Source organism: Pelmatolapia mariae, linkage group LG12, assembly GCF_036321145.2.
Source record: "Pelmatolapia mariae isolate MD_Pm_ZW linkage group LG12, Pm_UMD_F_2, whole genome shotgun sequence".
NCBI classification, from domain to species: domain Eukaryota; kingdom Metazoa; phylum Chordata; class Actinopteri; order Cichliformes; family Cichlidae; genus Pelmatolapia; species Pelmatolapia mariae.
In genome coordinates, this window is record NC_086237.1 from 19,324,009 (window position 1) to 19,336,574 (window position 12,566).

At 41.2% G+C, this 12,566-nt stretch overlaps 1 protein-coding gene across 9 annotated transcripts in view; it reads left to right on the forward strand.

Annotated features, from left to right (window-relative positions):
• The window catches only part of kiaa0825 (KIAA0825 ortholog), a 120,113-nt gene that overhangs the window by 15,329 nt on the left and 92,218 nt on the right, over window positions 1–12,566 (forward strand). For all 9 annotated transcript variants that reach the window (XM_063489994.1, XM_063489999.1, XM_063490001.1 and 6 more), the window contains 3 exons: window positions 8,522–8,689; window positions 11,193–11,266; window positions 11,443–11,700. In XM_063489994.1, the coding sequence (XP_063346064.1) occupies window positions 8,522–8,689; window positions 11,193–11,266; window positions 11,443–11,700 (500 nt within the window). The remainder of the gene's footprint in view (window positions 1–8,521; window positions 8,690–11,192; window positions 11,267–11,442; window positions 11,701–12,566) is intronic.

The following is a 12,566-nucleotide window of genomic DNA, read 5'->3' on the forward strand; positions in this document are numbered from 1 at the left end:
AACCAAGGCCTCTATAAGTGGCTGTCAATAACTGCTGTTCCCATTATAAGTGCTTTCTTTTTACTGCACTGTTTTCTGTGTTTGCATTCTTTGCTGCCTGCCAACAGGATAAAGAGAGCTTTACTTCCAGGGCAAATATACTTTTAAACCCTATTTACTCATACTGCATTTATGACAGCAGTAAGCCCTGATCTCGGAATAGTTAAGGCTTGGTCAAGGTGTGTTTAACCACTTTAATCTTTTGAACCTAAGAGAATATATGCAGTGTTACATTTGCAAAGCGCTTGATGACAGTTAAGTTAAGAGCAGAATAAGAGCAGAGTTTAACATTCTCTCGATCTTTTTACACATGCCATGGTATTTTAGAGAGAAAAGAAACCTTAAGAAGTATCTTTTAATATTTGCCACTAATATAAAATGTGTCACTTTGTTGGACAAAGAAGTAGTATTATACACAAAGACCAGAGAAGGGCAGACCTTCGCTCCCTGCGTCACCCTCTGATACTTATCCCCTCCTTCAGCGTTCTCTTTGTTTTCTTCATCTTGGCCTATTTACAGCTTGCTGATGGCAAACATTCACAATAAAAACAAGTGTGCGAGCCATTGTTTACTTTTCACAAAAAATGGTGCACATGTCAGCTTCCCTGTGGAACAGGGGGAGAAGTACTTTTGCATCTGCGATTCTTCGACAAACACACCACCAGCTTTGCTTCCCCCCCCCATCTCTCTCTTTCCATCTCCCTCTTTGGTTTTTACTTTCCCTCTCCTTAAACGTGAGATGAGAGGAGGCAGCCAGGATAATTGGCCATGCGTCAGTTGGGCTGTTTGATCACGTAACGCTGTGGAGGCTACACACCTACGTGCCGCTCAACAAACCGTCAAATGTAGCACCGGAGGCAGAACATGGCTCCAAAGGGAGCGAGGGACCCGTGCTGTGTAATGATGGTAAAATGGAGCAGTTTTGCCTGTGCTGGCTTTACTTATGCGTTTGTGTGTGTGTTCAACTATCAGCTGCAAGAGAGCTTTGAGGGCTACAACTGGGATTACATTTTCCTGTTGTTCATTTTTTAAGTCGTCCCCCCACTACAAAAAAAAAAAAAAAAGCTCAGGAAACCACATATCCTCTATCCAAATGCCCATGGCTTAAACATTAACACATAATCTGCTTTCACACTTTACTGTCTATACTGTATGCTACACCCATAATTGTCAAGACAATTATGACAGCAGTAAAAAAAAAAAGGCATTCTATTTTCATAGGCATCCAATGACTCCTTAGATCTTTCCCTCTTCCCCTGCTGTGTTATTGTTTATTTCTGAAGAAGAGGCAGGCGGTAGGTATATTTTGATAAGAGCCATGCCTGGGAGAATCTGCGGACTCCCAGGGGAGTAGCGCTGTCTGTAGCATCAGCCACTGTCAAACCACTGAACCATTTAACAACGTTCACAGCGAGATCTGCCTCCTCTTTTAACCCCACCGACTCAAAGGCAGACTTTGACATTGTACCTAGACAGATTTAAAGGGTCTGAGCACCTCCACCTCACTGCTTTTCCTTTACTTCGTCTCTTCCATGTCCATTTTCTCACCCTTTTTCTTCTCCCATTTTCCTCCTAGTTTTCCAGGTGTAATGGGGTGAACAGTGGGACTGGGGCAAGTGCGAGACAGGTTGGTTGGTCAGGAACAATACGGGCTTTAGACCTTACTAACACACCTCACTGAGTCTGTAGGAAAGTGGGTGGGCCAAGTTTAGGTGTGTGTGCGTGCGTGTGTGTGTGTGTGTGTGTGTGTGTGTGTGTGTGTGTGTGTGTGTGTGTGTGTGTGTGTGTGTGTGTGTGTGTAATTTTGCCAAAACAAGGTAAGTAATATTTTCCTTTTTTACATTTAGCAACCATTATCTACAGTTTTGATACTTTAAAAGCATTTTTCTGGGCCCTTAATGATATGATTTCCCAAAGTATAAGTTGGATTGCAAATGCAGACATTTACAGTTATACAGTTGCCACACTGTATTAGCTAAAAATTGCAACTGAAAAACTGGCAGTGTTACCAAAAGTGTTTTTGTGCAATATATTTTCACCTGTTGCTTTTCATTTAAAGGTGTATGCGTGACTTTGTAAGTCAACATGTGTTCTTACAAACTCTGTTTTCAGTGACCTTTCTGGGTTGTTTCTGATGTGTGTGTGAGCATACTAATTTCAGGCCTACTTTTAAAAAAAAACATTATCAAGAGTCATTTAATACCTCCTTTTTAAAAATGCATCATTAAATTTCCATATATGGCATCAGTAATTTACATATGTATGCATAGGAGATCCATGTTTTTGTAGGACATCAAAAGCATTCATTCTAACTTCGCTGCATGCGCACTCACAATTTTCTTCCCTAACAATCGACCACAGGGGTGAAGTCGAGGTTGTGAATTTCTGTTCAAACACTCTGCAACCCCATTCCGATAACACTGATTTAAATTCCACTTCCACTAATTTCCCCATATGACTACGTTGGCAGCTCCCTATAGATAAAAAAGGATTGAGTTAGAACATGTATAGCAAGCACATTCACCATCACTGCAACTCCCCCCTCGTCACCCTTTCTGGCTCTTTGAACTCTTTCTTAGAGAAAGCACAGCAGCCTATTCAGCAGGGAGAGAGGTTCTGTAGTGACTCGAGATAGCTAGGCTGAGGCTAAGACTGGCATTGGAGGTGCTTGTGGGGATTGAGGCTACTTGGGAATGGCGTTTGTTAATATTTAATAAAAGCAGCTCCTCACTAGATCATATCTCTGCCTGAGTTTATATACACTGTCAGCCTGGGACGTGCACACGCATGCCTCCATGTAATTATGGGCTAGGTAGAGGAGTTTGTGTGTGTCACTGAGTACACGTGTGCACATGTCTTTGTGTGATGCTTGGAATTTATGGATGCTGTTGTTTTTTTCTTCTTTTTTTTGTCGCTTTGTTTTTTTTTTTTAATGCTCTCTTACTATGCTTGCACATGATGAGAAGCCCTTGGTTAAGAAAGTTACCAAACAGTGCAACAGTGGTTGTTTCCTAATCTTAATGAGAAGATCAGGGTCTTTACTCTGCGGTTGTGTTTATGTGTGTGTTTGTCATCTTCTTCATCTTCTCTAAATCATCGCTCCAGTGAGATGGCAGAAAAGAATATGTTTCATGGCCCTTGAGAATGTGTAATATGCGTGCCATTTATTTTTTTTCCCCATTTCCTCAGAGTGGCCACAATGGCTTTTGTGTATCACTCTTGAACAGCTCAAGGATATGAACATTTTCCTGGCACCTTCTATTGAGAAAGCACAGACAAAAATGGCTGGCTTATTGAGAGCAGCCAGCGCTTCGTGATGAAGAGTCAGTGTGATTCGCTGAGGGCTTGAAAACAATGATGCGAACAAGGGCACTAAACAAGTGGGATTTAATGAAATGCTCCCATCAGGACAATACATTCTTTCGTGTTCTTCATCCAGCCCTCTCGGTTCAAGTATGCAGAGGGAGCCAGAGAAATCTTAACCTCTATCTCACTGTCACTGCAGTGCTCATCACAAAGAGAGCCAGAAACAAAATAAGACACACGAAAAGGACACAAAAATACATTCAAATCGAAAGAAAAAGTTTGCATCTTTGTAACCACAAAAAACACCACCTCCACCGTCACAACTACACATTCTTCCTTGCAGAGCAACTTAATTGAGATATCAAACATTGCTACTTTCTCTTTATGTGAAGTGCCCGGTGGCCCCTGCTGTGCCCTGGTTGGACAGCACCCATGGAAAGGGCCACAAGAGATCACTGTGTGTGTGTGTGTGTGTGTGTTCATGTTCGTGCTTGTGTCAGAGTATATATTGGTAAATCACGGCAGGAGGCCTCCCATAATAAGGCTGTCTGGGTGAGCAGTGGGCCGCAACTGACGAAGAGGACCCCAGCTGTCACAGGGCCTAGCAGCCGGTCCACAGTGACTTCATACTCTCCTTCTACCCAAATACACACTGAAAGGTGCACAGACGTACCCCAAGGCACCCATATGACCCTGCTTGACACCCTGTGAGATGAGCACACTAGGAGGCACGGGTACACAGAAAACACAAGCAGGAAGAGAAAGTATAGCATGGCAATAGCTCCATGTTAACAGTGAAGTGGAGCACTAACAGACTCATGCAGCTATACACCTATGACCACTGCAGGAAAAACTAACAAGGGAGTGTGCCAAGTCAGGTGTAGTCAGTGCTTTACTTGTACTGTTTGTTCTGCCTTTAGAAGTACAATATGTGTTAACTGTGTGTTCAGGAACTGTAAACTGGGAAATGTTAACGGGTTACCACAAAGGTCAATACAGGTATATAAAGGATTTTGTTGCTACAAAGAACAGTGCTACAAAAGCAAATCATGAGTCATCATTTGTACATGGAACAAAAGAAAATGTTTGCATTTTGCTTAATTCATTGCCTTTGAATGCATTGAATGTGGAGTGAAATGTTGATCTGTTCTGATAACAGCGGTTAAAATGCCTGTCCTTCAAAATTAGAGTTAGAGGATTCACGTAGACAAGGCTCTTGAATCATATCCCTGTTTTTATTTAGGTGACTTTCAGGATATTAATAAAAAGAAATAAAAAATAGCCTCATTGAACAAGAGGACATCTGTCTAATTTAGTATTATTCATTTTATGAACTATGTAAAGCACTTTGATTTTCCAATATGTAAGATGTACTAAAATTGCCTTGTCTTCTAAAATTACTTTTTCCTTATCTGGCTAGATTTAATGAAACCACATGTTTACATCACTTGTAGAGGGTGTTGTACGACACTGGCATCTGCACAAACATGGAAAAGTTGCCTTCACATATGGCAATGACATGATAAGAGCCTATAGTCCAGTTGGACAGCGTGGCATTGCATAGGCAGACCACCCTCAGACGGTCAGATTTACTACAGAGAGACAGAGCAAAAGAAAGAAGAGGAATAGAGGGACAGGAGGATGAAAAAGGAAGGGAATGCTGTGCTGGAGAGAAATTAAATCAGTGGCTAAATTATTGCATGATTGCCCATTCCCCAAAGACTTGGGCATCATTTGGTAGAAAGTGTCTAATAATTGGTTTTCGGCCATGTCAGACACATGCAATTCCCCCTACTAATGGCTCTGTTAGGAAGAACTGGGCCTCCTGGGTTAGAGAAGGACAGAAAATAGCCAGGCGGCAAAAAAGCCACCTACACCCTCATCCTTTTTTTTTTTTTTCTTCTCCCTCAGATAAACGAGGGAATGAGAGAGAAAGAGAAAGATGCAGAGAAGGGGCGAGATGACAAGAAGTAGAGAATGTGTATGTGAGCAAAGAGGAAATGAAGTGGCAATAAGTGCAGCCAAAGGGGAAATGCTCTTCACCGTGAGTTTAATACATCAGACTGGGGATTTGGCAGCCCGCCACACAGCAATTGTTTACCTTTTTGCTCACTGGCTGCATCTGTTCTGTTTTGTAAACGGCACTAAACTATTCGCCCGTAAACACCGGAATCAATAACAACTGCTAAGGGAATTCCCTTATCCCGCCCCTCCCTCTCTTTCCCTCCCTCTCTTCCCCATGTTTTCATCCCTAACCACCACCCCTTTTCCTTCCCCTAGATCTCCTCCTCTCTCCCTTCTCTCTCTGTTCTCTGCCAGTCATGAGCAGTGTTTGTGTGCACACGTGTGTGCGTATGTGAGAGAGGGAGCGCGAGAGAGGACTGTGGAGATGGTGGAACCCACAGAGAAAAGTAGAAGAATGATGGCTTGCCAAAAATACCTGCTCTGTTTTTTTCCTCCCCCTTTTGTGTTACATTGTTGTCATTATTAAAAGATACAAACTAAAAACTGGCCACTGTAGACCTGCGGTGTTTGATTTTTCTTGGACATTTTTTTTAACAATGGCACTGTTTTCGCATGAAACATAAAGATGAATAACGCGCTACTTGCCTTGAGGGATTTTTGATAAGATGCCAACTGCTTTAATGGTTATCACAGAATATGGCTTAACATTTGTCTTTTTGTTTATAGGAGCATCCTCACTTATAAGCTCCGTCCATAATGTTATATGGAAGGAGCTGTTATACTGTATAAACATATAATTTTTGCCCTGCTTTCACCACCGGCTCCTCCTTTATTGATTCTCACTACATTGACCTTTGGTTGAACTCTTCTGGCTGCTAGTGCCCTTCCTCATTCTGCTCTATAAGACATGCCATGTACTATGCTATATGACACACCTGGGTGCTTTTAAGCACACCCTCTCCATCAAGTGGCTATGGGAGCCTTCATTTGGCCTCACTGTTGTGACAAAGGTATAATGAGGTTTAGATGGCTATGTACTAGACTGCTATGGCTATAGGGCTATTTGGCTAGGGAGACGACTATAAATACCTATATAAGCTGCGCTGCAGACCCCAATGAAAGGCTGAGGCACAGCATTGCTGAACATCAAGGTCATGCGTGCGACTATTTAGGGTGTGACTTAGTGAGCAAGTGGAGCTGTCAAAGGGTCACAGGTTGAGGGAATGAACAGAATGAATGGTAAAGAGGAGAAAGAAGCTCTGGAAAAGGTGATACTTAGAATGAAGTGAGGGTTAATGGTTGCTGTATGCCACAGAGAAGGTTAAAATGGGGCAACAGGGTGGGGATATAGTGGCAGCTTTTTAGTAGAGATGCACCGACTGGGAATTGAATTGGCCAAATTAACCAGTGTTACTGTTACTCTTAATTATACTATCGATTTTATTTATTTTGTTTTTGAGGTAGTTGATCCCTGTTTTTGTGAAAGCAAAACAGAGAACTCAGTATAGATATAGATAAATAGTATAGATAGTATATAGCTATTTCATGCCGAGCATAAATTCATACATGGATCGTAGATTTATGTACCACAAAATAAACTCTCTTTAAAAATGGATACAGTTTTGAGAGTATTCAGACAGACAGACACATGGATAATGCACAGATATAGATATTCAATAATTAAGAAGACACGCTAATGGCAATGTGACTATCAGTCACAGCCGATGTTTGGCTGATAAATTAATGCATCCCTACTTTTTAGATAATCCGGTGCAGTAACTATGTGGTTATATCAGCAACATTTCCTGGCTTGTCCGGTTGATTGTTTACTCTTGAGTTGTTGACAGCTTTAGCTCTTGATTTGCTGGTGACTTCAGAAATAGACAAGATTGGTGGTGCGTGCGTGAATGTGCAAGCTGGAGAACGAGACAGGCACATGGGTGTCAGCCAGGTCACGCGTGTACACATGCAGCATGATGTAGTCTCTCTAGCACAGACTCCCACTGGACCCCATTACAGAGGAGCTGCTAAGCTGCAGACCCATGCAGCTTAATTACACACACATCCACGCGCTCACACATATACATGAACGTAAGCAAACACACCAAATTACACATCTGTTCACTTGCGATTTCACACAGCCGCGCACACACACACACACACGCACGCACATAAATATATGTATAGACGTAGACTTGCAAAAACAAAAAAACTTGAGGTCAGAATTTTTATTCCGTGGTGGCCATAGAAATCCGGTTGGTGTGTGACAATTGTCTTGCAGGACTGACATGTGCAAATGTGCATACGAGCACCTCCTGCAAATCAAGTTATTCATAATGACCTGCGTTACATGCTCGTAAACAAGTGTGCGCACACCCAACAGATACGAAAACACACAAAAACTCATCGACTCTCATTTATTAACACTCATATAAACATACACAAGTGCCCACACACAGCACACTGAGTCAAACCTCATGCATGATTAAACCAGGCATCCTTGGGGACAATGTGTTTTCATATTGTCAGATTTTGTTTAACAATATGGCAAAATTTCATTAGGATTCAGAGGCAATAATGTTACAATTATTGGAAAAGGACCCCCCTCTTCTTTCCGTCTCAACGCTCAATCATCTCCGAGCTTTCAGAGTCAAGGCTAATACCGAGCTCTTCCATTCCCAAATGCCTTTGCAGTGGAGGAGCTCATTTAAGCGGACACACAAAAGTATTTGTGCATGTGTCTGGGAGTATGGCAACGCATCTCCTAGCCGCCCATTCTCCAGCTTAATGCGGAACATCCCCTGGGTGATGGCTTTGGCAGCCTCCAAAATGGGAAATCCATATTTGCCAAGGGGGTCATCGGCGGGTTATGGGGAGAAAAGTTTTGTGCTGAGAGAGAGGGATGTGCATGTGTGACTTCTCAGGGAGCAAAGTTTTGCATATTTTTTTCGCTGTCTCTTTGTTTGTGCCGTGTTTTGGGAAAACATGAATGGGTCGATATTTATAAGAGGTGTTGTGCGAGGCAAGACTTGTGGAGGGTGGTGTTTTCCGATGAGTGCATGTAGGCGGGGAGGTTGGGTTGAAAACCTATTTTCATGAAAATGTTTATTCCTTTACTGAACTGTAAACTGTAGTGCATCTCTTTGCTAGTCATGCATTCCTAAGCATGCACACTGTTTATTTGATCTCTTCTCTTTTTCCCCCTTGACAGCACCACTGGAGCTTCCCACTAAAAGTCGGAGCTTTAGTTTGACCTCCCACCAGTTGAGGGCGTTAACCCAGCTGGCTTGCACCCTGCTGGGATTTGAGAGCGATGTGAAGGAGCTGGTCACTAACACGATCTTCATTGACTGTACAGGAGACACTCCTCCTATAAAAGGTAATCAGTTACTCAAAAATGCACACATGTATCTATCTATAAATGAGAGACAAAAAGAAAAAAAAAAGAACTCTTGACCTGAACTGTGAGAGGATTTGGTGGCTCTTTCATGCCAAGGGCAACATTTTGCTAGAACGGTTTATGTCTACATGTCTCCACAGTATGGAGGGTCACAGCAAATCAAAACAATGATCACATTTGGTCTCTCCCAAAATAACAGTGCTCCAATTCATAGGGCATGAGGTTTCAGTCAGGGGTTTACTAAGTATTAAAGCATGATGTAAGAATGACTGAACACCTACAGTATGGGGGATTTTGGATTTTGAACTGACTTTTTAGACAGTGTCTCCTTCACCATCATCAAAACCTAATATCATGCAATATAAAGTGCTTTGATACAACAGAACTGATATATAAATGCCAATCCATTTCCATTTTCAATAAACTCTTCATATACTTTGACTAAGACGCTTTGTTAGTTTTTGTTGATTTGTTGTTTTTTATCTTTGAAAATTATTATTGCTCTTGTGTGTACTTGTTAAAACAAATATCTATCAGCCAATCACTAGACAGCAGTAGTCTAAGGAGCTTGGAAAGAAAAGTGCCTGGACTAATTTAAGTTGCTTGAAGAAGTCCAGACGCTTTGCTTGAAGACGTTTCACCTCTCATCCGAGAAGCTTCTTCAGTTCTAAGAACTGAAGAAGTTCTAAGAACTAAAGAACCTTCTTGGATGAGAGGTGAAACATCTTCAAGCAACTTAAAGAAGTCCAGATGCTTTTCTTTCCAAGCTCCTTAGACTACTGCTGTCTAGTGATTGGCTGATAGATATTTGTTACTACGATGACCTGGATGACTGAGAACCTTCACAGACACTAGACAGCAGTGCATATAAGGCATGTGACCTCCTGAAATTCATAATGAGCTTCAGAATGGGGGAAAAAGGCAATTTAAGTGACTTGGAATGGTTGTTGGAGCCAGGCAGGATGGTCCAAGTACTTCAGAAACTGCCGCTTAGTACTATCTAAACAGCTTACCTGAGTATTGTTGCTGACTATGTCCATCCATTTATCTTCTGACTACTACTTCCAGAAGAATAATGCACCAAGTGATGTTTTGACAACGCTCAATTAATCTCAAACATTTTTCTTGAATATAATAATGAGTTGACTATGGTCAAATGGCCTCCACAGTCACCTGTGGGATATCGTGGAACAGGAGATTTGCATCATGAATTTTCAGCCAAGAAGTCTGCAACAACCGTGTGATGCTGTCAGTCAATGTGGACCGAAGGAGGAGGAATGTTTCCAGCACACTGTGAAATCTGTGCAACGTAGAATTAAGCCACAATTAAGGCAAAAGAAGGGTTAGGCATCTGGTACTAGCAAGGTGTACCTAATTAAGTGTAAGTGTCTGGTGAGTGTACAAGATTATGTATCTAAAAATAAAATCCTCTCTTTAAATCAGTGGTCAAACAAGGACAACATAATTCCTTTTAATACCTTTAAATTCATAGAATTCACAGAAAATTGTCATACATATATATGAAATAAATACACACACACACACACACACACACACACACACACACACACACACTGTTACTTACTTGTTCTTTCCAAAAGTCTCAAGTTGTGTCTGAAGAAATGTGTTATTTTAGTTGGGAATTATCTGGGGTCTTATATAAGCCTTTAGTATCCCTTTCCTCTCTCCCCTTTGAACTGCTGCTGCGGAAATGTTAAATGAAAGCTTTTGGTGCATGGAGTAATTTCCATAAAGGTTACATTTACAAAAACAAGACTTGCAGAAAGGCTCAATTTACAGAGAGGTAAACAGCCTTTAAAGGGCAGTTATCCAAATCATTAATTCCAGGCAATCAAACAGCTTAATTACCAGAAATTCATCAGATGGGCTTAAAGGTCAAAAAGTGATGCGCTTGCTGCTTCCTTCTTTTTCCATTGCATGCGGTCTTGTTCAGCTAAATTGCCTCGCCTGGGGTCTTACTCTTCGCCTTCTGATTAGGAAACTGTGGCCTTGATGTTCAGGCTGTTTAATTGCAACCCTAACCCAACATCCTGTACGCTTGTCTTCATGTCAGCCCCTCCTACACTCCCCCTTCTTCCCACACAGGCTCCCTTCATGGAATTACCCCATTTATGGCTCATACTATCTGGGTTCAAATCAAATTTAAACCCCAAATTTAGACTTTTAAAGCAAATGCCAGTGGCAGTTTTTTTCTACTCCATTTGAGGCATGTGCATTTATACTTCTCATGTTGGCCAATAGGGAAATAACAGTATGATTTAATATAGACGTAGTCATTCTAAATAATCCATAGACTTGAAAGATACTACAGATTATCACGATTCATTTTCATTTTCAAATCAGGATTTTTCTGAAGTTTCATTGTCATTGTTGATAACTTGTAAGTTTGACTGAGCTGTTTCCTAGTCACACTGTAAAATAAATCTCTTTAAATTGATCAAAAACGTTATCGTGTTTTTAGGCATCTTGAAAAAGAGCAAAAAGGATTCAGACAGCACAACTGAGAGCAAGAAATCCACCACAGAAACAACAAAGGTACGACTTTTACATGTTTCTTTATCGTTACAACTATTTCATATCATGCGGGCATATTAACTTTTTTTTAGGATTGCAAACAAGCAGTATGTTTTATAGCAGTGAAATGAACAGGTAAAGTATTCCCTTCACCATTCAGACATTAATTGGCTGTTGGCTCATTTCCTGTTTGCCAGGCAAAGGTTCTGGAGTTCAACTGGAGGTCAGCGTTCAAGGGACTAGTCCCTCACATGGAGCATTGCGTAAAGGTGGTGCTGGATAATGTCTGTGCTAAGAATCTACAACAAGAAGAGGAATTACATTCTTCTGGACATATCTCTGTCTCCCTGAGCCTGATTACTAGACCCACCTTCACCACTGCCAGCAACACACATCTCAGAGAAGACACCTTCTCCTCCTACTCAGAGACAGAGACTCCAAGAATGATAGCCAAGGTACTCTTGCACATAGTGTAGAGTAAACCGATGTTTAATTCTAATTTGATTTAAGTACATTTGCTTCAGGGCAGTCCTTAAGTAGCTCTAGTTATTAGTATGTAGTTATCCAATGATTCTTGTCACACAAGCTGTGCTGGAGGAATGTTTGGTTTTACTGTAGATCAAATTAGCCCACTAATACAGTGCAGGGCCTTAATCAAGCAAAAGTAGAATTTCTCCTGTGGTTACTCCTGTTGTCTTTAAGAATAATTAAAAAAAAAAAAATAGACGTGCAGACAGGCTGGAATTTAACTTCCGAATTTTCCCATTGTTAAATACCCCCATTGCTCTCATTATAGAGATAGATTTCTCTTATTAACCTTTCCTTATATCAAGTCCTTTCTATCATTCAGTACCAAATAGCACTAATTCAGAACCTTATTCTGTCTCCTTCAGTCAATTATTTGGTGTACTAAATGTGTAAAACTCAGCTGTTGTCAAACATGCAAAAAAGGAAGACACACATGAGTCTAATGCGTAGGTTAATTCTATGAACAATATCTGTACAAGGCCCTCATTGTCGTGCAGTCTTGTGTGCTAGTTCCTTTTGCCATACACAGTGGACTCACTGTCCTCTTCACCCAGAACAATGCAAGCCTACAAACAATACCTAGACCCAGGGAGAATAATGTTTTTTGTTACCCTGGCAGAAAGCTCTCTGTGCAAAAGAGAGCCCGAATGATTTGGGCATGACACCTTGAAAAGTTTCCTCGGAAAAAGTCATCAGTATTACCAGAGTTCTCTAAAGACAAAAAATAAACAAACAAAAAAAAACATTTAACCACTATGTAGGTTAGATGGGATGTAGAGAAAGGTGTTGAAAG